Source organism: Saccoglossus kowalevskii, chromosome 12 (assembly GCF_978046115.1).
Source record: "Saccoglossus kowalevskii chromosome 12, keSacKowa6.1, whole genome shotgun sequence".
Classification (NCBI taxonomy): Eukaryota; Metazoa; Hemichordata; class Enteropneusta; family Harrimaniidae; genus Saccoglossus; species Saccoglossus kowalevskii.
In genome coordinates this window covers 13,075,973-13,103,896 of record NC_140652.1, presented here as the reverse complement: position 1 = coordinate 13,103,896, position 27,924 = coordinate 13,075,973, and the positions used below count along the sequence as shown (strand labels likewise).

Genomic DNA, 27,924 nt, shown 5'->3' with positions numbered 1-27,924 from the left:
GATAGCATTTCTACTAATTCCAACGATTTACAATGACTTGTTCATTCATATTACGTACACTGTATATACTGAAGACAAATTGGATGTTTTGGTGAGACGCATAAAATACACTTACCCGGTACATGCTATGTATAATAACTAAATCATCCATATAATGTATTCATTATATCTGAGTGCAATGAAACTAATATTTTATTTTAAGGTGTATGACTATATGCAATTTATGATTAAGATATCATATTTTCAGTCTGTATGATGTCATTCTAATATCCTTTACATTTTACAGGCAAAGTGCTTGACATATAATTGGTGGACAGTAGTAAACGTGATGCCTTTAGATGATTCGGAATAATTGAAGGACACCGTAGATAATGGAGAACAGTACTTCGGTCAGTGTATTGTTTTTGTAGTTAAATGTGTTGATTATAATTAATGATAACATTATTGTCACACATCTTAAACATTATGTATTCATTCTACTTTGCATTATACACCCCCTCACTGTAATGTTAAATTTCATGTAAAAAACAAAACAAATAATTTGAGCGTAATTGTGTTTTGAAAAAAAATAATTGTTAGGAACTGTGTATTTGGATGTTGTGGTTGCTTCTATTTCAGAGTAATTTGTATGTGTAAGAAACAGTAACAACAACTATTCATTCTAATTTTTGTATATATTAGAGCAGAAAAACAGGACAGGAAGAAAACACTGGGACCAGGAATAAAAATGACGAACAAAAGCCAGATGCAAGACGAGTGGGCGATCCCGTCTCCACACTTGGGAAGACACAGGATATGGCTGATAAACAAAAACCTAAAAGTGCAGATCAGGTAAAAAGATATGTTGTATTGCTGTGGTTACAGTGTATTGTACCAGAACTGCCTTCAACTAGACAATTAGAATAGCATTAATTCATGGTGAACGTACTGCTGGTATTTCAATCTCAGATGTATTCACACTTCCTGGGGTCATGTTCACAAAAAAAGGGAAAAGTACGCCTCCAGTTAGAAAACAATTAAAGAACATGGACGCACTTTGGTAATTTCCAAAAAAGTACCTTTGCATATTCATTAGATAGACTATTGTTTTATGTTTCAGGGCAAAGACACCAGAAGTGGACGACACCCAGGTGCTAGAAGAAAAGTGTACATAGAGGACAGAACAGGACGTGTTCTCACTGCACAGAAGATTCCAACACACCAAGTAAGAAACAGTTATATAGTTAGGCGTGTCAGAAATTGTTTACTACTATTACTACAAAATTGGCTTAACGATTTTGATTTTAAATCTCTAGGGAAAAGCTATGATGACCATAATCTGGAATTTCTGACATGGTATTTACTCTCCTACTATATAAATAGGTTTGGTTTTGCGACAGTCGAATGTATAGAAACCTTTAAACAAAACTTATACTTTATTGTATATTGGCCTACCCTCTTTAAATAAAGTGTTAAATAAATAAATAAAATACTCCATGATTTATCTAGTACATGATTTATTAGTGCAAAACTATTTTCTCGTTTGATATCGGACTTTAATTACATGCATCCTTAAGTGGCATTGCTAATATTTGAAGCCGTATTTATGCAAGAAACAAATTAGTGCATTAAAAATGATATATTGCAGATTGATGTGTTCCTATAGTGTATGATTTGATGTTTCATACTTGAAACATAAATTTATTTAGAAATTATTTAAAGCCCATTGAAGTTACTATTTTGTATATGTATGTATGTATGTATGATTTGATGTTTCATATTTGAAACATAAATTTATTTAGAAATTATTAAAAGCCCATTGAAGTTATTATTTTGTATATGTATGTATGTATGATTTGATGTTTCATATTTGAAACATAAATTTATTTAGAAATTATTTAAAGCCCATTGAAGTTACTATTTTGTATATTCATCAACATGATTTAATTATTAATCTTTAATTGGCATGTCAGGACAAAGAAGCACGGCATGCGTGGGACACTGGACCGAGAACAAAAGCTCATAAAGAAGATCAACAACTGTTACCCAGTTTGAATACAAAGGAAAAGGCAAAAATCATTCCAGCCAGACATAGACCAGGACACGTTTTTGGCCAACAGACGGAAACCAGACGTATGGTAAGAAACTATCATATATCTATCGATGTCTGTTATCAAAGTCTGTGGCTCCACTACATCCAACTGAGTCGTACCTTTCTATGGCATTCAACACAATCTTGCTTACAATCTTGTGGGGGGGGGGTTATTATCTACTACCTGAGTAACGCCATATCATGTAGAAAATGATACGATTACACTTTAAATAAATCATTCAGCACCTTGCCGGATGGTGTAGTATGGAGTCCCAATATACGTATTAAACTCGCCATCTTATATGTTGCTAAATTGCCTGTTCCCAAAATGTTGACTCTCATGTTTTGGATGAAATGTTGTGTACAAAGAACTACCATATATGTGGTATATACATATTGCATATCTTTTTTTACTAACACTATTACTATAATTTTTTTCATTCCAGACATTAAATAACAGAACAGAAATAACAGAGTATAGTAAGTAGTATAATGATTAGTTATCGCTTGCACAAACCAAGTTATTTATTTTGAACAGAAACTACCTAGATTAGTTTTGTGTAATTGAAATCTGTGTCAAAATACAGAGTTTGTGTGTTTTGTCTTCTAAAATGTGGTGACCGTCAAATTAGCACACAAAAACATTTGGTTACTGTACTAAAAACAAAACAAACAAAACACCTGTATAGAAAGTGTCTCAGACAGGGAAGCAGCAAATATTCTCAAACGCTGTGTCCAATTCCTGGGATCTTAATCATTTTATTCCCAGATAAGTGTGTTCAACCAGGTAAAATACATGCTCTTACATGACTTGTATCCCCCACCGAGCTGAACGAGAACAAAATATAAATTGTACACACACATATGTCACTTTACATTTTCAGCAAGTACTGCTTTGATAATTGGAATATTTGGGTGAACCTTTCTCAGCTTTGTTCGTTTCGTGAAAATGTCTTCAAATCTTTAATTTTGATATAATTTTCAGTTTGATTTTTTCTAAGCAAAATGTCACAATATATAGGGCATTTGTTTTTCGTGGGTGATTTAGCCGATAAACTTGATATTTTGCATGGTGCATGTATTGCAACATTTTCTTAGTAGAAAAGTGAAACATGTTGATCAGTTTGGCAGTCATCTTGGATTTTGTGAAAAACAGAAGTTGTACAATTGGACTCACATTTTGAATGTGCATTCCAATTTGGAGACGTATTCTTCCTTCTAATATTACATAACTATATAGATCATGTGGGCCAACTGTTCAAAGCAGTTCATTCATCATGACCTCTATTCCACTCAATCTCTACTCAGTCACTGTGGTTCAGTGTCATTGTTTGTAAGACAAGCAAAATGACATGGTGAGTATGCAATTTTAGCAACGCGCCACAATGTTGGGGAACGACAGTCATTTGCAATTTCTATGCAACTAACCAGAAAAATGAATAATAAATATATCGTCGCATTTATTAGCCAATCAATCATAAGACATGTGTCATTCTATTTCTTTAGTTTAGTCCACTCCAGCATTATAATTCCGTTAACAAACAAACAAGTCATTCACTACAAAGGTGCATGGACCCCCCCCCCCCAATTCTCATCAACTGACTTTCCACCGAAGAACACAAAATTGTATAGATGTATAGGCAAGGTGATATATTCATGATTATATAGAAGGCGAAAAAGTCACATAAAACGGCCAGTAAATCTAAAAACGGAGCAAAATGAAACATTTTTTATTTTTCTGTTTAGCCTTGGTCATTCATGCACCCTGGTCATGGCGTGCTCAAACATAAACAAACTTTTCATTTTAATAGTGACAGAAAACTATAAATTATTTGTGTTAAAAATTGTAGAATTTTATGTTGAATGGTCGATGTAGCTTAGCCATTCGTCATTTTATAGTTTGTGGGCAGTTAATACCAATGATGCTCTGCTTCATTTCATATTTGAAGCATCCAGTGTACCCTGGTATCGATCTTGATATTCCGGCCGAACCACGACAACAGTGTGCACCTTCCTTAATTTAACTCAATATTATTAGATGACTAGATTTATTGTTTAGTTAATTATTCACTAGTTTTTATTTCGCTATTTTCGCTGTAAAATTCGCTAAATTAAATTTACGTGGACATGTAAAAAATGGCGCTGAACAAGCGTGACATAGCTTTACTTAAATCAACCAAAACAAAAAGTACAAGAAAAGAATTATTTCCATTTGTATGCCTTTAAATTCGCGTGTTTGTTTAACATTACCTACTTAACGCTTCAAACAAAATACTGTAAATAGTCTCTTTGTCCCGTACATCATCCTGAAAGGATTCACACCTCCATCTAAAATATTTCCGTAGACACCCATGAGATTGACACACCAGAACTGCGAATTACCTTGCAAAAACTGCGTACTCATTTGCAAGGTGTCCGCACATGGATCTTTTCATTGTCACATTTTCCGGATTTCCTGAAAGTTCTTACGATTAAACTATCATTAATTACTGTCGGCAGTGGCATGTTTCGTCGACGGTGCTACGTTTCGGTGCATGCATGTTTGCCAGAGAGAGAGAGTGAGGTCAAACACGGGTCACATTTCAATTACATATTTTCAATTACATAGAGTTTGCCGACCGCATTAACAACTGTTTCGTCGTTCTTTTTTTCTGTGCTTTGAAACGTCGGAGCCACAGGTTTTGACAGTAGAATAACGCATCTAGAAATGATGATACAAACATAACCTTTCATTTGTAACCTCAAAACAGACAGAACACTTGGATATAAAGTGCTGTGCTCCGATGTAAAAGCGTGTGTGCGCTCCTGTACTTTATGTGAATCTGTGCGTCCTCACATAGTCTATATACACACTCTTGCATACGTCAATAATAGTATTAAGTGCCAACTCACAAACCCACATCCAAAAGGCCACTATCCCAGCATTTGTTTGTTAGTTTGAACGAATAAATGACCGCTTTATGTACCACAGCTGATTATTTCAGAATATAATTTTTATTTCTCTCTATAAATTATATTTTTGAAGTGAAATATTCTATTTTGTTGTAATTTTAAGAAATGATAATGTACCATCATAACATTTCCGTTCTGTGTTTTGCATAAAGTGCAATTATTTGGTTTGCCACAAAGAATCTGTGATCCCCTGTAACTGACTTGAGCCAGATGTCTTGATCATTTTTGTGTTCCATGGACACATTTTATAGACAGCTGTGAATAGGCAAGTATAGCATTCAAATGCAAATGACGCACCAACCCAATTATTTATGCAAAAACTGAATAGCCAATAAATACATAGCTGAACTGCCTGGCACCTGGTTACACCTTATAAAAAGATGTGGTTTGTGACATTTCTGATCACAACTGCTTGGCCATGATGACTGAATCTTCAGCAGACCGGAGGCATTTGTGAGTACATGGTAAAACTCTTCACACATTCTAGTAACCAAACTAAACTACTGGCTTTAGTTGCTGTTACACCATTGCAAATATTGTTCGGAATGCAAGGCCCAATGAATATGTAAACTTGCATTGTATACTAATATATATTTTCTTTTCTTTTTTGAACTTTTCTTTATTATGTGTGCACACTGATTCTATGGACGATTATAGTTGGTAAGTAAATATTTTCTATGAACAATTTTTGACTACACCTTTGTGATTTTACATTTGTAATTTTTATCATAGACTATGCTAACTCTTATCCTTCTTTGTCATTTTCTTTCACTTATTTCACACTGGACGAGTATAGCACAAAAGTGTAAGTTTCCTATTGTCAAATACATTTTTACCACAATAACAATTTAATTTAAATGACTCCTATAAAAATGAATTGCCTATTACCACAGTAATGTAAACAAATGTAATTCATACTTTTTTTTATTTGTTAATGCTCCATGGATTAATATAGATCGTAAGTATATTTTTGGTATATTTCTATACACACGACACAAAGGATAAACTGCTACGTTATTCTTTTGATGTAAGAAAATGCTCAGTAAAATTAATCATTGACTTGAACAAAAAGTAATATTTTTCTATCATTTGCTCTCTCATTCAATGGAAAAATTACTATTTCTATAGACACTACATAAGTATTATAGACTACTAAAAATACTTTTGTGACATTAACGGGTTGACGGAAATGTAACTTTTCTTTCTTTCTTTTCATTGTCAATGGAAAATTGCAGGGAGTAAGTATCAGTTTACTATTTCACAGTAAGATAATATAATCCGATGCACTCTATGAGGACTATTTCGCTTTAAATACTTGTGTGACATTAATGGGTTGACGGAAATGTAACTTTTCTTTCTTTTCATATTCTATGGGAAATTGCAGTAGGTAAGTATCAGTTTACTATTTCACAGTAAAATAATATAATCCGATGCACTCTATGAGGACTATTTCGATTTAAATACTTGTGTGACATTAATGGGTTGACGGAAATGTAACGTTTCTTTCTTTTCATATTCTATGGAAAATTGCAGACAGTAAGTATCAGTTTACTATTTCACAGTAAAATAATATAATCCGATGCACTCTATGAGGACTATTTCGCTTTAAATACTTGTGTGACATTAATGGGTTGACAGAAATGTAACGTTTCTTTCTTTCTTTCTTTTCATATTCAATGGGAAAATTGCAGACCGTAAGTATCAGTTTACTATTTCACAGTAAAATAATATAATCCGATGCACTCTATGAGGACTATTTCGCTGTAAATACTTGTGTGACATTGAAATGACGGAAATGTAACTTTTCTTTCTTTTCATATTCAATGGAAAATTGCAGGGAGTAAGTATCGGTTTACTATTTCACAGTAAGATAATATAATCCGATGCACTCTATGAGGACTATTTCGCTTTAAATACTTGTGTGACATTAATGGGTTGACGTAAATGTAACTTTTCTTTCTTTTCATATTCTATGGGAAATTGCAGTAGGTAAGTATCAGTTTACTATTTCACAGTAAAATAATATAATCCGATGCACTCTATGAGGACTATTTCGCTGTAAATACTTGTGTGACATTGAAATGACGGAAATGTAACTTTTCTTTCTTTCTTTTCATATTCTATGGGAAATTGCAGTAGGTAAGTATCAGTTTACTATTTCACAGTAAAATAATATAATCCGATGCACTCTATGAGGACTATTTCGCTTTAAATACTTGTGTGACATTAATGGGTTGACAGAAATGTAACGTTTCTTTCTTTCTTTCTTTTCATATTCAATGGGAAAATTGCAGACCGTAAGTATCAGTTTACTATTTCACAGTAAAATAATATAATCCGATGCACTCTTTGAGGACTATTTCGCTGTAAATACTTGTGTGACATTGAAATGACGGAAATGTAACTTTTCTTTCTTTCTTTTCATATTCTATGGGAAATTGCAGTAGGTAAGTATCAGTTTACTATTTCACAGTAAGATAATATAACCCGATGCACTCTATGAGGACTATTTCGCTGTAAATACTTGTGTGACATTGAAATGACGGAAATGTAACTTTTCTTTCTTTCTTTTCATATTCTATGGGAAATTGCAGCGGGTAAGTATCAGTTTACTATTTCACAGTAAAATATATAATCCGATGCACTCTATGAGGACTATTTCGCTTTAAATACTTGTGTGACATTAATGGGTTGACGGAAATGTAACTTTTCTTTCTTTTCATATTCAATGGAAAATTGCAGGGAGTAAGTATCAGTTTACTATTTCACAGTAAAATAATATAATCCGATGCACTCTATGAGGACTATTTCGCTTTAAATACTTGTGTGACATTAATGGGTTGACAGAAATGTAACTTTTCTTTCTTTTCATATTCTATGGGGAAATTGCAGCGAGTAAGTATCAGTTTACTATTTCACAGTAAGATAATATAACCCGATGCACTCTATGAGGACTATTTCGCTTTAAATACTTGTGTGACATTAATGGGTTGACGGAAATGTAACTTTTCTTTCTTTTCATATTCTATGGGAAATTGCAGGGAGTAAGTATCAGTTTACTATTTCACAGTAAGATAATATAACCCGATGCACTCTATGAGGACTATTTCGCTTTAAATACTTGTGTGACATTAATGGGTTGACGGAAATGTAACTTTTCTTTCTTTTCATATTCTATGGGAAATTGCAGGGAGTAAGTATCAGTTTACTATTTCACAGTAAGATAATATAATCCGATGCACTCTATGAGGACTATTTCGCTTTAAATACTTGTGTGACATTAATGGGTTGACAGAAATGTAACTTTTCTTTCTTTTCATATTCTATGGGGAAATTGCAGCGAGTAAGTATCAGTTTACTATTTCACAGTAAGATAATATAACCCGATGCACTCTATGAGGACTATTTCGCTTTAAATACTTGTGTGACATTAATGGGTTGACGGAAATGTAACTTTTCTTTCTTTTCATATTCTATGGGAAATTGCAGGGAGTAAGTATCAGTTTACTATTTCACAGTAAGATAATATAATCCGATGCACTCTATGAGGACTATTTCGCTTTAAATACTTGTGTGACATTAATGGGTTGACGGAAATGTAACTTTTCTTTCTTTTCATATTCTATGGGAAATTGCAGTAGGTAAGTATCAGTTTACTATTTCACAGTAAGATAATATAACCCGATGCACTCTATGAGGACTATTTCGCTTTAAATACTTGTGTGACATTAATGGGTTGACGGAAATGTAACTTTTCTTTCTTTCTTTTCATATTCTATGGGAAATTGCAGTAGGTAAGTATCAGTTTACTATTTCACAGTAAAATAATATAATCCGATGCACTCTATGAGGACTATTTCGCTTTAAATACTTGTGACATTAATGGGTTGACGGAAATGTAACTTTTCTTTCTTTCTTTTCATATTCTATGGGAAATTGCAGCGGGTAAGTATCAGTTTACTATTTCACAGTAAAATAATATAATCCGATGCACTCTATGAGGACTATTTCGCTTTAAATACTTGTGTGACATTAATGGGTTGACGGAAATGTAACCTTTCTTTCTTTTCATATTCTATGGGAAATTGCAGTGGGTAAGTATCAGTTTACTATTTCACAGTAAAATAATATAATTCGATGCACTCTATGAGGACTATTTTGCTTTAAATACTTGTGACATTAATGGGTTGACGGAAATGTAACTTTTCTTTCTTTCTTTTCATATTCTATGGGAAATTGCAGCGGGTAAGTATCAGTTTACTATTTCACAGTAAAATAATATAATCCGATGCACTCTATGAGGACTATTTCGCTTTAAATACTTGTGTGACATTAATGGGTTGACGGAAATGTAACTTTTCTTTCTTTCTTTTCATATTCTATGGGAAATTGCAGCGAGTAAGTATCAGTTTACTATTTCACAGTAAAATAATATAATCCGATGCACTCTATGAGGACTATTTCGCTTTAAATACTTGTGTGACATTAATGGGTTGACGGAAATGTAACTTTTCTTTTTTTTCATATTCTATGGGAAATTGCAGCGGGTAAGTATCAGTTTACTATTTCACAGTAAAATAATATAATCCGATGCACTCTATGAGGACTATTTCGCTTTAAATACTTGTGTGACATTAATGGGTTGACGGAAATGTAACTTTTCTTTCTTTCTTTTCATATTCTATGGGAAATTGCAGGGAGTAAGTATCAGTTTACTATTTCACAGTAAAATAATATAATCCGATGCACTCTATGAGGACTATTTCGCTTTAAATACTTGTGTGACATTAATGGGTTGACGGAAATGTAACTTTTCTTTCTTTTCATATTCTATGGGAAATTGCAGTAGGTAAGTATCAGTTTACTATTTCACAGTAAAATAATATAATCCGATGCACTCTATGAGGACTATTTCGCTTTAAATACTTGTGTGACATTAATGGATTGACGGAAATGTAACTTTTCTTTCTTTCTTTTCATATTCTATGGGAAATTGCAGCGGGTAAGTATCAGTTTACTATTTCACAGTAAAATAATATAATCCGATGCACTCTATGAGGACTATTTCGCTGTAAATACTTGTGTGACATTGAAATGACGGAAATGTAACTTTTCTTTCTTTCTTTTCATATTCTATGGGAAATTGCAGCGGGTAAGTATCAGTTTACTATTTCACAGTAAAATAATATAATCCGATGCACTCTATGAGGACTATTTCGTTTTAAATACTTGTGTGACATTAATGGATTGACGGAAATGTAACTTTTCTTTCTTTCTTTTCATATTCTATGGGAAATTGCAGCGGGTAAGTATCAGTTTACTATTTCACAGTAAAATAATATAATCCGATGCACTCTATGAGGACTATTTCGCTTTAAATACTTGTGTGATATTAATGGGTTGACGGAAATGTAACGTTTCTTTCTTTTCATATTCTATGGGAAATTGCAGTGTGTAAGTATCAGTTTACTATTTCACAGTAAAATAATATAATCCGATGCACTCTATGAGGACTATTTCGCTTTAAATACTTGTGTGACATTAATGGGTTGACGGAAATGTAACTTTTCTTTCTTTTCATATTCTATGGGAAATTGCAGTGTGTAAGTATCAGTTTACTATTTCACAGTAAAATAATATAATCCGATGCACTCTATGAGGACTATTTCGCTTTAAATACTTATGTGACATTAATGGGTTGACGGAAATGTAACTTTTCTTTCTTTCTTTTCATATTCAATGGAAAATTGCAGGGAGTAAGTATCAGTTTACTATTTCACAGTAAAATAATATAATCCGATGCACTCTATGAGGACTATTTCGCTTTAAATACTTGTGTGACATTAATGGGTTGACGGAAATGTAACTTTTTTCTTTCTTTTCATATTCTATGGGAAATTGCAGTGTGTAAGTATCAGTTTACTATTTCACAGTAAAATAATATAATCCGATGCACTCTATGAGGACTATTTCGCTTTAAATACTTGTGTGACATTAATGGGTTGACGGAAATGTAACTTTTCTTTCTTTTCATATTCTATGGGAAATTGCAGTGTGTAAGTATCAGTTTACTATTTCACAGTAAAATAATATAATCCGATGCACTCTATGAGGACTATTTCGCTTTAAATACTTGTGTGACATTAATGGGTTGACGGAAATGTAACTTTTCTTTCTTTCTTTTCATATTCAATGGAAAATTGCAGGGAGTAAGTATCAGTTTACTATTTCACAGTAAAATAATATAATCCGATGCACTCTATGAGGACTATTTCGCTTTAAATACTTGTGTGACATTAATGGGTTGACGGAAATGTAACTTTTCTTTCTTTTCATATTCTATGGGAAATTGCAGTAGGTAAGTATCAGTTTACTATTTCACAGTAAAATAATCCGATGCACTCTATGAGGACTATTTCGCTTTAAATACTTGTGTGACATTAATGGGTTGACGGAAATGTAACTTTTCTTTCTTTTCATATTCTATGGGAAATTGCAGTCGGTAAGTATCAGTTTACTATTTCACAGTAAAATAATATAATCCGATGCACTCTATGAGGACTATTTCGCTTTAAATACTTGTGTGACATTAATGGGTTGACGGAAATGTAACTTTTCTTTCTTTCTTTTCATATTCAATGGGAAATTGCAGTAGGTAAGTATCAGTTTACTATTTCACAGTAAAATAATATAATCCGATGCACTCTATGAGGACTATTTCGCTTTAAATACTTGTGTGACATTAATGGGTTGACGGAAATGTAACTTGTCTTTCTTTCTTTTCATATTCTATGGGAAATTGCAGCGGGTAAGTATCAATTTACTATTTCACAGTAAAATAATATAATCCGATGCACTCTATGAGGACTATTTCGCTTTAAATACTTGTGTGACATTAATGGGTTGACGGAAATGTAACTTTTCTTTCTTTCTTTTCATATTCAATGGAAAATTGCAGGGAGTAAGTATCAGTTTACTATTTCACAGTAAAATAATATAATCCGATGCACTCTATGAGGACTATTTCGCTTTAAATACTTGTGTGACATTAATGGGTTGACGGAAATGTAACTTTTCTTTCTTTTCATATTCTATGGGAAATTGCAGTGTGTAAGTATCAGTTTACTATTTCACAGTAAAATAATATAATCCGATGCACTCTATGAGGACTATTTCGCTTTAAATACTTGTGTGACATTAATGGGTTGACGGAAATGTAACGTTTCTTTCTTTCTTTTCATATTCTATGGAAAATTGCAGGGAGTAAGTATCAGTTTACTATTTCACAGTAAAATAATATAATCCGATGCACTCTATGAGGACTATTTCGCTTTAAATACTTGTGTGACATTAATGGGTTGACAGAAATGTAACGTTTCTTTCTTTCTTTTCATATTCAATGGAAAATTGCAGTAGGTTAGTATCAGTTTACTATTTCACAGTAAAATAATATAATCCGATGCACTCTATGAGGACTATTTCTCTTCAAATACTTGTGTGACATTAATGGGTTGACGGAAATGTAACTTTGCTTTCTTTCTTTTCATATTTAATGGAAAATTGCAGACCGTAAGTATCAGTTTACTATTTCACAGTAAGATAATATAATCCGATGCACTCTATGAGGACTATTTCACTTTAAATACTAGTGTGACATTAATGGGTTGACGGAAATGTAACTTTTCTTTCTTTCTTTTCATATTCAATGGAAAATTGCAGACAGTAAGTATCAGTTTACTATTTCACAGTAAAATAATATAATCCGATGCACTCTATGAGGACTATTTCGCTGTAAATACTTGTGTGACATTGAAATGACGGAAATGTAACTTTTCTTTCTTTCTTTTCATATTCAATGGAAAATTGCAGGGAGTAAGTATCAGTTTACTATTTCACAGTAAAATAATATAATCCGATGCACTCTATGAGGACTATTTCTCTTCAAATACTTGTGTGACATTAATGGGTTGACGGAAATGTAACTTTGCTTTCTTTCTTTTCATATTTAATGGAAAATTGCAGACCGTAAGTATCAGTTTACTATTTCACAGTAAGATAATATAACCCGATGCACTCTATGAGGACTATTTCACTTTAAATACTAGTGTGACATTAATGGGTTGACGGAAATGTAACTTTTCTTTCTTTCTTTTCATATTTAATGGAAAATTTCAGGGTGTAAGTATCAGTTTACTATTTCACAGTAAGATAATATAACCCGATGCACTCTATGAGGACTATTTCACTTTAAATACTAGTGTGACATTAATGGGTTGACGGAAATGTAACTTTTCTTTCTTTCTTTCTTTTCATATTCTATGGAAAATTGCAGACAGTAAGTATCAGTTTACTATTTCACAGTAAAATAATATAATCCGATGCACTCTATGAGGACTATTTCGCTGTAAATACTTGTGTGACATTGAAATGACGGAAATGTAACTTTTCTTTCTTTCTTTTCATATTCAATGGAAAATTGCAGGGAGTAAGTATCAGTTTACTATTTCACAGTAAAATAATATAATCAGATGCACTCTATGAGGACTATTTCGCTTTAAATACTTGTGTGACATTAATGGATTGACGGAAATGTAATGTTTCTTTCTTTCTTTTCATATTCTATGGGAAATTGCAGGGAGTAAGTATCAGTTTACTATTTCACAGTAAAATAATATAATCCGATGCACTCTATGAGGACTATTTCGCTTTAAATACTTGTGTGACATTAATGGATTGACGGAAATGTAACGTTTCTTTCTTTCTTTCTTTCTTTCTTTCTCATATTCAATGGAAAATTGCAGAGTGTGAGTATTAGTTTCCCCGACACCGCATATATAATATTTTGAGATGCACTCAACAGCTTGAGATTGTTCTGTTTCTTTACTACTATCAATATAATTTGAACAAAATCTTTTTTCCCCCCTGCTCTCAATGAATTGTTGCAGTGTGTAAGTATATTTTTATATTTAAATGCATAACCGCATAACATATACACATACTATTTGTGAGGTCAATCTTATTTTTTTTTGATCTGGTATTTCACCTTGGTCAATGAAATATCACAGAATGTAAATAAGTTTTGCAATAGTTTCTTACAGCGATACATTTTAGACTATAAGCTCAAATTCACTATTTCAGGTTAAAAATATCTACTTGAGATAAATTTAGAAAATGGGGATATACTTGTCAATATTCTGCTGCATATGAAAAATAATAATCAATTGGACCCCAAATCGGCAGATGTAGTGTTTTATTGTTTTTATTAGCTCCTTGCAAGTTTGACGAAAGAATTATTTTTTTGAGCGCGATGCCATTCACAAATATTAATGAGCATGTTAGTGTGTACCTGTTCTCCCCACTAATGATAATGTATTGCATACTTGGATATAGTTTCTATTGGTTGACAGCAATAAAATATTAGAAATGAAACAAAATACAAAATGTCAGTCACTGATATTTCTGAATTCAAATATTTTGTATATTCACCAGATTTGTTTTTTAGCTCTGCTGTCATTGTAGATGAAAGTGGATCTGTTCATATAAAAGTGATTGTTCATACATCGTCGTCCGTCAATAATTGCATTTTCAACTTTATGAAAACTGCCAACTGAATTGCTTTGATACTTGGTATTGAATTAGGCTGGCAGTTTTCAAGAAGTATTATGGGTATGCGTTGCTTGGCTCGGCTACCACAATGTTCTTGTTTATTTTCCTCGTAATTCATGAAATAGGTAGCCATTATCAATAATGGTACTACAACAAAATCAGAAAGCTAAGACCCTTTTGGGGAGGGGCTCAAAATGGCCCTTTCCTGTTTAACTTAAATCCAAGTTAGCTGCCAAACCAAGTCGATCACTCACAAATCTGAAAGTTGTGTGCACCATTTCTTATAGTCCCGAATTTTCATGTCCAGGGGCAACAGTGTTCAAGTTCTGGGATGACAAAGAAATGGCAGAAGAAGAAAAATTCTAACAAGAACAATAAGATCCAAACGGACTTGGTCTCTAATAATACTATTAGTGACTCGCCACTGTTCAGATTCTTTTGACAGCCAAGGTAATATTAGTTTCTCTTGATTAATTGCCAAATTGTCTTACTACAGTAAACCTGGAATCTGCATTGCTGCACCATGAGGCGTGTATTGAAATTGCCAGAGGTTGTATAATGTGTGTTGGCCCATATTGTACAGGGAAGTCATCGACAATAAGGACTCTCTTTGGTGAACCCTTTGTGAAGAAATATACAAGTACAGATGGTATTAAAACGTATGGGCTCGATATATTTAGTTGGATAAAGCGAGGTGAGATTGAATAATTTCATTTGTGGAAAACTAGTGTTGTGACACTTGTATTTAAACTCAATTCATCAAAACATATCAGTATATAACTAACAGAATGGCGGGCATTTTAGTTCACAAAATTTACCAAAATCCAGCATTTCTGCTATTCCAGACTATGATCTCGGTCGTGCATATATATTTCATTCAAATTTGGTATGTCTATTGAACGTAACGAGTCCTAACGAGCATTTTTTTACACATCGAATTGAAAATGGTCGATGATGATGCATTGCGGCCATTTTGTTTAACAAATGCCATTCCAAGGACATATCTCTATAACACACATTAACCAATTGCACTCAACCTTAACTCTTACATCTTGTATCATATATATGCACAAGCCTTTGTTTAATGATCCAAGAAAGAGTACCAGCATCAGGCTTTAAGTGCCCTCTTCTGTCAACGAGTTTTTCAGGTTCACGCCATGCATACACGCGCCTGTATATTGCTGTTAACTCAAGTAAATAAATAAATCATACAATTAAAAAGAGAAGCCACTGCTGTGTAATTAATTTTAAATACTCTATTCAACAATAAACAGTACTTACATTTAATTGCAGAAATATTACTTTTAATTATTGCATCTTTAATTTACAGATAACAATGAATATTTTTGTCATATGAGCGAGGACGAAATTAAACTTTTACTTGGTGACATTATTCCATTGGTGGAGTGTGATGGCTATGCTAAAACCTCAGAAGCTAATATCATTACTGAATTGCAGATTAGTAACGAGAATATATTGGATACCGTGAATCGATTTCAGAGAAAGAGGCCAGGACACTATTCTACTTTTGCATTATGGGATTTTGCAGGACAGAGAATTTACCAGATAAGTCACCAGGTACACTTCATTCAGCATTAAACATGTCACTTAGATATACACCATTAATGATATTACTTCTGATAAATTGGAAATCTATATATTGATCATGTATCCTATGCATTTTACTAAAAGTATATAATATTGATTCCTGTTACAGATATTCCTAGTAAAGAAGGGTCTTTATATTATTGTGGTTGACATATCTAAATCACTAAATGATACAATTCATTATTCCGAAGATTTGGAATCGTTTACCGAAGATAAAGTAAAAGGTATGTTTGAAGACTATCATGGTAGACTACAGTGGACCTAACGCATGATTTTTGCAACTAAGATGTGCATCCAAATTTCCTTGGTGCAGCTTTTTAAGCCATTGACCAAACCCAAATTGAATCATTTGCATCCATGAAAATCTGAACTTTTTGAAACATTGATACTCTCTTGTGTGACATTAGAACTCGCACCTAATTCACAGCCATATCCTGTCCCTGAAGTTAACAAATCCAAAACTTGGGTGCTATTAAACTTGTTAGTGATAAGATCAAAACACAGGAGTTTGAACACTAATGCCAAGGTTATTTATTTCTCAAACTTTGATGTTTACATCACTATACGCATGCACTTGTTATTGCTAGACTGCTCTGCTGAAACAGCAGAGCTATTTCGACCATCGTATTGCTTGTTTAAATGAAAGCATAATCCATATACATTTGTGACTAGGTGATGGGGTTGTGTGACAGTCCTGCTATCATAATAGCACCATGGTATTTTAATCAATCAATCAATTAGCCACAGTGACCTGGGCACTTAAGGTAGCGAGACTATTATTTGTGTTGAAAATTACGATTTTCACATTTATTAATTGATGAAATGCACTATAAACTTTCATCTGATAAAGTCAACGTAACCTAGAATGTCATGTAAGTTGGTTAAAATGTAGATTTTCTGAAGGGAAGCAAAGCAGCTTCAGTAGTGTTTTCCAAAATCAACAACACAGGTTTAATTTGTGTGCCTATGAGTTTCAAAGATTAACTCAAGACAAAGCAATGTTAGGATGTGTTATCAGTAGCTATCTGACACACAATTGGTGTTTCCAAACATTTGAGTGGTTTGTCTCCGCCCCTGTTTATTTCACAGATTAGTCATTTGCATATGAATGTGTCAGACACAAGGTCACACAGCCACTAACAAAAAAATCATTGATTTTAGTGTTTTCATCTGCCGATTTTATCGAACTATAGCTATCCCATTCCTTTATTTTTTTGGTTTCCAATAGCCTTATACATTTGGATGCCCCTAGACATGTTAAAACAGACCTTGATGGGAAACCAAATCGCTTGTGCAGATAAACAAGCTTGAACATCTTTGCTGTGACTTCATTGACGTTTTCTAGGAGTTTATGTTTTTCAAAATACAAGGTCTTTAACAAAAAATAACGTATACTTATTGTCGTCTGATTAACACCTAATTTTCACAGCTTTAAGGTGACAATGAGAGGAACTTGAATGTGTCCAGACAAACTATTTCATGGATTATTTACCAATGTGTTGTGGTTTGAGTTGGGGGCAATGCGACTAAAACAGAAATTAAAATTCAGGACACCACTTCTCAAAACGCGTTGCTTGAATAAAACTGACCAGACACATTCAATTTACCAGACTATTGAACAACTAATTACAAAAAAAGTAATTTTTCACTTTTGATTAACGCACCGTAGAATGCAGATACGGGCATGGCAAACACGCCTTTGAAAAAGCTTGAAGTCTGGCGATTCCAAAAATATATACTTTCCTGGGTCTATTTGTAGTCATTTGGTCACAATTATAAGATAAAAACAAGTATGCAAATAATAGTCCCGCTACCTTAAACCAAGGTTTCCAAATAGTTCGTCTGTTAGTGAATGAATCTCCCGTGGATTTGTAGAAAATAAACTTTGGTGTGCCAAATACGAGTCTCGTGCAACCACCACCATATGCTATCCGTAACTGTACCTTTTCATTTTTTAGTCCCCGTTCGGACGTAGTCCGAAAACGGGGACTTATGGTTTGCCCTGTGTGCGTCCGTGTGTCCGTGCGTCCGTGATCACCTGTATCTCGAACATGCATGGACCGATTAAGTTCAAACTTCACTCATACATCACACATTATATGGGACATATGCACATGCATTTTTTTTTAATGATCCGATTAACGATTGCCGAATAGCGGCCATTTTAAGGTCGAAAATGCATCAAAATGGCACATTTTTACCATTCCGGACCCGGATCTCAGTTATGCATGGACGGATTTCGTTCAAATTTGGTACATACATTAAACATAATAGGACCTTGATGCACGTCATTTTTTTTTTACGGATCAAGTTTGCAATGGCCGACTGGCGGCCATTTTGTATTAAAGAATTCAGTTCTGGATCCGTATCCAAGACATGTCTGGATTGATCAAGTTCAAACTTCATACACACATGGTACATCATGTCACAAATAGATATGTGCATTTGTTTCATGATCCGCTTAACAATAGCTGAATGATGGCCATTTTAAGGCCGAAAATGCATCAAAATCACGTATTTTCACAATTCCGGAACCAGATCTCAGTCATGCATGGATGGATTTTGTTAGCCTTCGCAGACGAAGTCTGCCGAAGGCTTATAGATTGGGTTTCGTCCGTCCGTCCGTCTTTTACCTCTTATAACTTTGATATGCTCTGTCCAATTTTTTTCCAAGTTGGTGCAAATGTAATTCTCAATGCCATACATATGCACGCCAAGTATTTTTTTGATTCGCCAAAGTTTCATTGTGTTTTTTCTGTGATTTTTAACATTTTACTAGTACAAGTGCCGAAATTTGCCGGAAAAATCAGAGTTTTAACGACATCTCGCAAGAGAACTGGCATACCGCATTGCGCATGCGCCAGTCTAACCGCTGAGGAAATCGCCGTCGATTTCGTCTGAGGATATTGTATTCCGGGACTGTATCTTTCTTTGCACAAGGCTTACATAGATTTCTATCTCAAAGGTAAGAAACTGTGCTTATGGTATTTATTATTAACTTTGATTTATCCTTTTGTGTCCTGACTTTAGTGAGAAACTAGCGATCGCACAGTGTCACACTTTGCCAGAAAAACAGTCCTGCTATTAGTTCAAGAACTGGTTATGAAACGTGTAAATCGAAAGTTTGTCTCGTCATTTAGGAGGCTTGGGAATAACGTTTGGCATATAAAATGCTGGAATAATAAAAACGTAAAAGTTTAGAACACGCTGTTGTGTACGATTGCTATTTCCGGTGTTCATTGGCAACTGCTAGCAGATTGAAACTTGGTTTCGTGACGACATATTAGACTAGAATTATCGAGAAAACACAAGTCAAGTTCGGCCAACCGTGACTGCTTGAAAGCAATGATGAAATTGAAAAGTACTTTAATTCAATGTCAATGAATCTATCATCACTTTTAAATTACCTTTGAAGTAAATATGATACCCGAGTGCGTTACTACACTCGTAACCGGGACCTCCATGCTCCATGCGGTGTTAAAGTTTATCGGTAAATCGAACCTCTGTCAACAGAGACACATTTTCCCAATCAGCTATTTATTTCGGTACTGAAGTCAGGGTGGCAATTTCAATGTTTAGCTACTATAATTTATCTCCATTATGAGCAGGAAAATAAATTACATACCTCGATTGAGGTGAATTTAACGGCGGCCATGTTTTTAAGGGCTATGTGAAACAATTTTAGGGAGGGGGTCAAATTCACGTAATCCTCAATTTTAATGATGTTGACTTAATAGTCATAATTTTTTTTTCAAAACTCCGGATATTATTTTGTATATTATTTTAATACAACTACAATATTTTAATTAGTATGCAAATTAATATGCAAATTAGCAGCCAATCTGAGACAATGCAATCCAGTTCAAAGGAAATTTGATATACACTTAGGTTACCTACATGATCACTACCTCTGCTGATTAGTTTTTTATGCACTTCTATCTGCTTTTATATTAAATGTATTTTTTTGTATTTTTCTCAATAGTTTTTGTTTTATTTCTTTTGATAGCTTGGCATCCATTTGGTTCAGCTCAAGTGAAATTTTCGGCAAATCCCTGGTCAGATTTTAATGACATTGAAAACATAAGTACTCTGGCTTTTTGCACATTCTTAATATTTTATTTTTGCAGAATCCCGTAAATATTAATTTGACAACTTTGTAGAGTGGAAACAGACTGTTGAATTAGTTCATCCTAGACTTTGGTAGAACATGTTTAAAATAGTACAGTGTGAATTTCTTTCTGGCTGGTATAAATTTATTAAGTAATATTTTTTCGTACTAAAAAGACTCAAATATCTTTTTTAATTAAATCTAACAGCCAATGGGAGCACATATGCTGCTAACTTTGGGCTAAATGTTCTTTTTTTTTTTTTTTTTCAGGTGCAGAGCCAGATTTTTTTTCTCAGAAAGCAAAGCCACTGGAACTGCATGTATTACAAAAACATACCGGTACTATTCACTGCGTGTCTGACAATTGTATAAAGTTTCGCAGGTGTACATCACTTTGTTTTTCAGATCGGATTCAAAATGGCTGACTAGTGGCCATTTTGTTTTATAAATGCGGTTCTGGAGCCATATCTCTGATATGCTTTGACTGATGTTCAAATTTTATATATTCATTATACATCATGTTATAGATATACAGATATATTGGTTTGGCGATTTTATTCAAAGTGGCCGACCAGTGGTCATTTTGTTTTAGGGAAGAGTAGGAAATCAAACTCGCGGTTTACCGCGGTCATTACCGCGGTGGTGGTGGGTGCTCGCCGGTCGACCGCATTTTATGCAAATTTATGCATAGATTCCATGACCCCGGTTTACCGCGGTCGTGTGTGGTAGGCTCGCATGGCAATTTACACCCTATTGTTAAGACTATGACTGGACACAATAGACTGGGAAACTAAAGGTTACTTGCCGCCAAGTTCAAATAATAAAATCGAGTGGTACCAGAAGATTGGAAAAATCGTCTATATTAGTTCGCAGAAGAACACTATTTTATTTTCACGAGTCTTGGTATAACATCGCAAAGCAACCCAGAATAATGTAGACCCCACATAATGTAAAATATTATCACATTATTTTGAATTTACATCATGTATAGTCTCAGGATTTATTTTAAAAGATTAATGTTTCGCGTATACCAATATAATCGGGCGAAGTATAAATTCCGAGTGTAAAACACTCGATGAGAGGCCACAGTTTACGTTACCTCGAGACCATGCACTAAGTAGAAAAAGCAAGCCGAAGTCGAAGAGGGAGTGTCACACACTTGGTGCTACAATATATACTACAACAACTGGGTGATCAGCGAAAAAAATAGCGCACTTCTTGGCGAAACTGACTATAAATCTAATAAACCTTGGCCCAAGTTTAACCCCAAGTCACGCGCTGAACAAGTGGGTTGTTACCTTGGTGACCATTCGCGCTCCGCGCGTTGACCTTTTTATTATACACATCCCATTACGCAAATTTTTACTGGCTCTGCATTGCCTACGTAAAAATTGTTACCGTACTGGCTGTGAATATTTCACCATTGCCGACGTGATAATGCGTTGCCTTCGTAATAATTACGCAAACTTATTTTCCATTGCTTACGTACTGGCTGTGAATATTTCAACTTTGCCGACTTGATAATGCGTTGCCTTTGCAATAATTACGCAAACTTATTTTTTATACCCCTGTCGACCCCTCGAGTCAGGCTGCTATCACCCTTTCTATTTCAGTAATTGACGGTCTGTCACCTCCAACTGATTGAGCGGGCAATTAAATACGCGATAATACCAGACTTAGTTTTTCTACTTTAAAACTGACGGCAAAACACAATACAATCGTCCGGAGCCATCGAACTACGCGACTTAGTCGAAATCACTACTTACTGCCTCAGAGACGGGGCCACTGAATAACTGTTGTTGATAATGATATTGTAAACAAACACGCACACACAAAACATTAAAGCCAGAAAAGTCAAGTCAAGAAACAACATTTCAAATAATAATTATGGTTTAACATCTATATCATTTTGAAATAAACTAAATTTCATGTAAATAAAATCCACGCGTTACAATTTACTGTAATTTCAAACTCGGGGCAGCGTACTTGGAACGCAGAGTATTCGATCGCTTACATTTCCAGTGAAAAAAAACAAAACAACGTCCGGTGCTTTTGAACTACGTGCGGTTGGCACAGTAACGGGCAATGACCTCAGCGGTTCACACGCAATGAAATTCTAATCAAGCCAGCTAGCGTTATCGTACGGTATCATAAACTCAATAATTATTCATTCAAAATGCCTTTCACACTCACGAGTACCATGGAACACGAACATGTAACAGAAAAATAACGTCTTTTGTTTAAAAAAGATTCTGTCAACCAAGAATACATGCGCAAGGCAAGATTTGTGAAACGAAACAGAAAATAAATAATCATGCCATTGTCAGTGCAATGCAGACAGCCTGACCTGTTTTGATTAGTTTGCCCGTTTCTCGTTTGCTAGCCATTTTTTCTGGAGTGTGGCACAAATGGTGAACATGATACTGCCAACTCAATCAAGAACCAGGATACGGCTTGGATACGCTGAAACTTTGTAAATCGTCCTCTTTTCAATTGTAAACTTTATTCCAGTGTTACGCTAAATACATGTACTAAATACTAAACAAGCGCACATATCGTATTCATTTACAGCATCGGATTTTAAAACAATGACTCGTGGAATCACAAAGAAACTGTTAAGTACGTATTTCACACATTACCGAGGACCGCGGTAGAGACCGGTACAGCGGTAGAGACCCCTAATTATAAGCAGTCCGCGGCTCTCCCCGGCGTTCTGCGGTACACCGCGGTAATGACCGCGGTGCACCGCCCGTTTGATTTCCTACTCTTCCCTTAATTAATGATGTTCCAGAGCTTGGATTCTGATGAGCTGCACTTGAAATACAGATTCATTTGAGGTTTCCCATTCAACTTCTTGCTTTGAACAAATTTGCCACCATAACATCTCAATCTATCAAGGATATTTATTTTAGCCCCTAAAAAAGTTTTGGTTGTCCTAGAGAAAATTTGAAAATGTTTTTTATTTAATACCACCATAACAACAAAAATAATGGTCAATATGGAATAATCATTAAATAATGCTTTCAAATTGCATGCATTAAATGTTTATTTGGATCAACAAAACATCGTCTGAAACTGGAAAACATTTTTCATTTTTACTGAATGTTGCGTGACAAGCAGTTATAAACAATGACAAGGAGCAGAACCTGTCTTTTTTTTTTGCCCTAATGTTTGATGAGTGTAATAATGGGCATAGCAACCACCATTTGCCTATTCCTTGAAATATACATACTGCTAATAATTGTAACAATGCTAGGATAACTGAATGCTGCAGAGATTTACAAAAAAAAACATTTGCTTCAATTATTAAATAGTTGCAAACGATTTAGTTGAATTTGTTTTTCCGATAGGTTTTTGTTGCTAAACTGATCTTCTGTATAAAAATAAAATATTCTGTTTAGTAGCCAGAACTCTATATAATGCGAGTATTTGACAACTCGTGTTTGGACACCAAAATAAAACTCTGTCAAAAAGGAGGATTTACCTTTGACCCCCAACTCCTAAGCTGCATTTTGCAGGTTAAATTTGGATGAGAATAATTAAATTTTGGAGATTTGTAGGCCAATAAAATGATACAGGTTGGTAGGTCAATCGTGATTGTCATATGAACCGCATCACATCTATTTATAGAGCTTGCATGCACAAGTTTGATATTGCCCCTGTGAATATTTGATAAATTACTTGTCAATATTATGGCTTTTGTGTAACAACAAATAATTGGATCGTCGCGTTTCAAATAAGTCTGTTATGACACTTATGACAATACTTGCACCCTTGCAATGTATTTAAATAAGATTGTTGATTTGGGGAGAGATATTATGTATTTATCCACTGCATGGGTTTAACACGTAGCCAACACTGTAACTAAACCAGTTTAATTATTTTTAGATGACGTATCCTTGTGGGTCAATTCGATATACTACCATTCTATTCCGGAGCCAGATGTAATGAAATCTGACACTATTGTGAGTGGAGGTTCAAAGTTCATCATTGTTTGCACGAAGAAAGATTTGGTAGATGATAAACAGGTAATCAAATATACTAGTCTGATAAGTACATACTCATAGAAACTTGGCTAGGTATAGGGCAAACAGATCTGCTTATATATAACATTCCTGTTCTATTATTTTGTTATCTATTCCATTCAGTTGGGACTTGATATATATCTGCTATTTTGATATATATAGTAAATATACCATAGACATAGTTACTAACATTTAGTTAGAATCCTACTCAATAAATACATCGTTGTTGATACATATCGTAGCTCATATTTTCAATTTTGAGTATAAATATCTAAAACTGATTTTTTTTCTAGAGATTATGGTTAAATTAATTCATATATTGCCATTATTGTGGAGGGGAATCAAACTACACATTTGTTTTTGCTATGAAGTCGAAAAGTCTAGTGTTATACATTTTTAACAGCATTTTTTTTCATTTGTACCTTCATGAATATAACTGTATATGTATATTTGATTTCAGGTGGTGAAACAGAGAATGTATGAAATAAAAAATCATATACGCAAACACACGCCTAAACCATATCGTGAGATGTATGCAGGTATATTTGCTATCACCAACAAAGGTGGGATGGAGGGAGTAGAGGCGGATGAAGAGATCCCTAAACTTAAAAATAAGATCGAAGAGCTCTCCACAGTGTTTAAAGATAAACAACCATGCGCACAAGTACGACTTGAGTTGGCATTACGGCAGATGAAAAAGCGAACACTACCCATCTCTGAGGTTTACAGTAAAGGTAAAGAGTTGGGTCTAGATAAGGAGAAAGTCGACAAAGCCTTGAGGTACTACCACGGCATTCGTGAGATGATACACTTTCATGAAGACGCTATTCTGAAAAATGTTGTCATTATCGATCCACCTTGGTTAATTGACCTGTTGAGAATTGTCGTTACCCAAATGCCCAAATACCGTGAAAGAATTGATCTGTCAGCAGAGTTGGAAGAGCATTGCAGCAAACTATTTGAACATGGTTTGTTGCATGAAGAAATGGTAGATATTATACTTGTTCAAGAAAACAGGATGAAAGATAAAGATGTCCTACTTCGGATGTATGAAAAATTCAACATCATATGCAGACGTCGCACAACAGATTCCGGCAAGGCAGTCTACTATATGCCATGTATGCTGAATGAGGGAACCTTAGAACCGATCAAATCCAAGCATGAAAGCGCGATCCCACTTTATTATCATTTTGGTGACAATTTTCTGCCTGACTCGGTTTTTCATCAACTAGTGGTGAAGTGCCTAAATTCATGGAAGGATGCCTTATTGGTTCGAAATGCAGCAAGAATTAACATTCCCGAGTTTGAGATGATCTTAGATCTGTGGAAAGAAGGATGTGATATTGGTATGAAAGTTTGTCAAACTGGAGAGCATCATCACTCGCTATTGCCGGTAAAGGTGACCATAGGAAATCACCTTCGACAGATCATCAAAAGCCAGTACTCAAGATTATCGTACAAAGAATGCATCAAATGTACCAGTGGGCAACATGATGGAACGAAAACTATGGCATGGTCTCTGGATTTGGATGATGGTTGTGTTGCCACTACTGAGACGGTCTGTCCAAAAATGCATCCAATAGACATACCTACTCAATGGATCTCCAATGGTAAGTTCAGCACAGGTTCAAGGATAATATTCTCCTTTAGCACTTTTAGATTACCAGGACTACAAACACGATTTTTTTATTAATATGATGAATTTTACTGCACACAACTTTCGACTCAACTTTAAAAAAATTAGTGAGTTGGTGTAATTTCAAAATAACATTTAGCAATTGAAAATCGAAATGGCAGAGATGTTCATGCCTAAGCGTTTGTCTGTGCTCATCAGTTTGTTAACTTTAGTTACGCAATGTACTATGCACATCCACAATTTTGGCTAATTTTGTCCAGCAGATCAGGAGATTGGTGAAACGCAATTCGGACTAACCACTGAATCTAATGAACACAGTTCTGAAGGTAAATCTATTTTATATATACTTATTGAACGTTTCAAACAAGCTAAACAATACAATTGTTTGTGTGTTTGGTTCAGACAACTACATTTTCAATATATTATGTGTGGAGCGATAGAAGAACAGGATAATTCTGTACAATTATGATCCTATTTTAATCCAATCAAATTTGCATTGTTTAATAGAAATATCATATATTTGGTTTCCAGGTTCCCAACCAGCAATAGGTATTGTTGCAGCAGTCGAATACGAATATCAATCAATATTGCTTATGTTTGATGCTCCACCTGTGGAATATAATGGTAAAACAAATCCAAATGATCCAAACTACTACCAGGTTGGACTAGTCGGAGGAAAGAAGGTTGTAATGACACGACTTCCTGCTGGGATGGTTGGAGAGAACAGTGCTGCAGTAACTGTCGCACGTCTCTGTGATGCATTCAGCACCTTACAGTTGATATTCATGGTAGGTGTTGCTGGTGGAGTACCTAATTATCAGTATAACGAAGCCAGTGCAATGAAATCCACAGAGTATACTCGTCCACATGTTCGCAAGGGTGATGTTATTGTCTCGTATCCAATTGAAGACAGAGGTCCTGCCTTTGTGCATTATGACTACGGGGAAATAATGTGTGTTCTTGCCACGCGTAACTCTGGGCAAAAAATCCAACGTAAGCAGCACATTAAGCTTAACCCCAAAGCACTGAATGCAGCTCGAGAAGTTAAGCGCAATTCTAAGGTTTTGGGTGAGCTAATTGGTGCCACAATCAACAAAGTGCAGAAAGTAGGGTTTCAGAGACCTGCTGATGAGGAGGATGTCTTGCCAGAAGGTCATAACCATCCAGCTGAACCGCTGTCACGTCATCCAGGTGAACCAAAAGTTCATTTCGGAATAATGGCCTCTGCAAACAGTGCAATGCGAAATACAGAAGTTAGAGATTACTTAGCTGCTGCTGAAAATGTTATCGGATTTGAGATGGAAAACAGCGGCATCGCTACTGCTACTGACATTCCTTCCAAAGGATGTATGTTCGTGAGGGGCGTGTGTAACTACTCGGATGAACGTAAAAATGGCAGATGGAACCGATATGCAGCTCTAGCTGCAGCGACTGTCTCCAAATGCATCATAGAGAAATTAAAAATGTGACATTTGAAATAGCCAAAATAAATTTAATTGAAGATCAAACATAATTGAATAATATTTGGAAGACATTTTAAATACGTTTCTGTAATTTCATTTCTAACATAAAGGTGATACAATTGTTTTGGAAGAAGTGAACATTGGAAGAAATTGAAATTTTGATATCATGTTTGTGTATGAAAAAAAAAACTTCAGTTATTATACTATTATTATATTCAGTTATCTGTCACCATAACGCCATAAATTACAGCGTGCCGTAATTTTGCTGTTTTTACAAGGTATTTTCATCCTACCATATAAGGAAATGCAAATTCCAAATATGGAATGATTACGCGTGTAAGTGCCCTCTAATAATAAAAACAAAAATGGCTGCCACCAGGGTTTGACCAGACTCCATACAAAGTTTGCTGATTCTGTTCTAAACTTGTTGGATTTCGGCATTCCCATGATGTATT

General features: G+C 34.6%; 2 protein-coding genes across 2 annotated transcripts in view; both read left to right on the top strand.

The window, feature by feature from the left end:
- LOC102801086 (uncharacterized) overlaps window positions 1-27,924 on the top strand; it is a 204,346-nt gene that overhangs the window by 909 nt on the left and 175,513 nt on the right. The window contains exons 2-6 of the mRNA XM_085506139.1: window positions 287-389; window positions 682-831; window positions 1,100-1,204; window positions 1,953-2,117; window positions 2,518-2,551. Of these exons, the coding sequence (XP_085362265.1) occupies window positions 372-389; window positions 682-831; window positions 1,100-1,204; window positions 1,953-2,117; window positions 2,518-2,551 (472 nt within the window). The 5' untranslated portion in view covers window positions 287-371. The remainder of the gene's footprint in view (window positions 1-286; window positions 390-681; window positions 832-1,099; window positions 1,205-1,952; window positions 2,118-2,517; window positions 2,552-27,924) is intronic.
- On the top strand, window positions 15,132-27,475 carry LOC146735533 (uncharacterized). The gene is made up of 7 exons (XM_085506264.1): window positions 15,132-15,323; window positions 15,960-16,207; window positions 16,347-16,461; window positions 24,234-24,373; window positions 24,831-25,980; window positions 26,270-26,332; window positions 26,538-27,475. Exons 1-7 carry the CDS (start codon window positions 15,188-15,190, stop codon window positions 27,473-27,475), a joined length of 2,790 nt encoding a protein of 929 aa, XP_085362390.1. The 5' UTR covers window positions 15,132-15,187.

Excerpts from the sequence above, each read along its gene's own strand:
- LOC146735533 (XM_085506264.1), top strand. The coding sequence starts at position 15,188 with ATGTGTGTTGGCCCATATTGTACAGGGAAGTCATCGACAATAAGGACT. Across the intron at positions 16,208-16,346 it reads TTTACCAGATAAGTCACCAG|ATATTCCTAGTAAAGAAGGG; the intron begins GTACACTTCATT and ends TTCCTGTTACAG. Across the intron at positions 16,462-24,233 it reads TACCGAAGATAAAGTAAAAG|ATGACGTATCCTTGTGGGTC; the intron begins GTATGTTTGAAG and ends AATTATTTTTAG.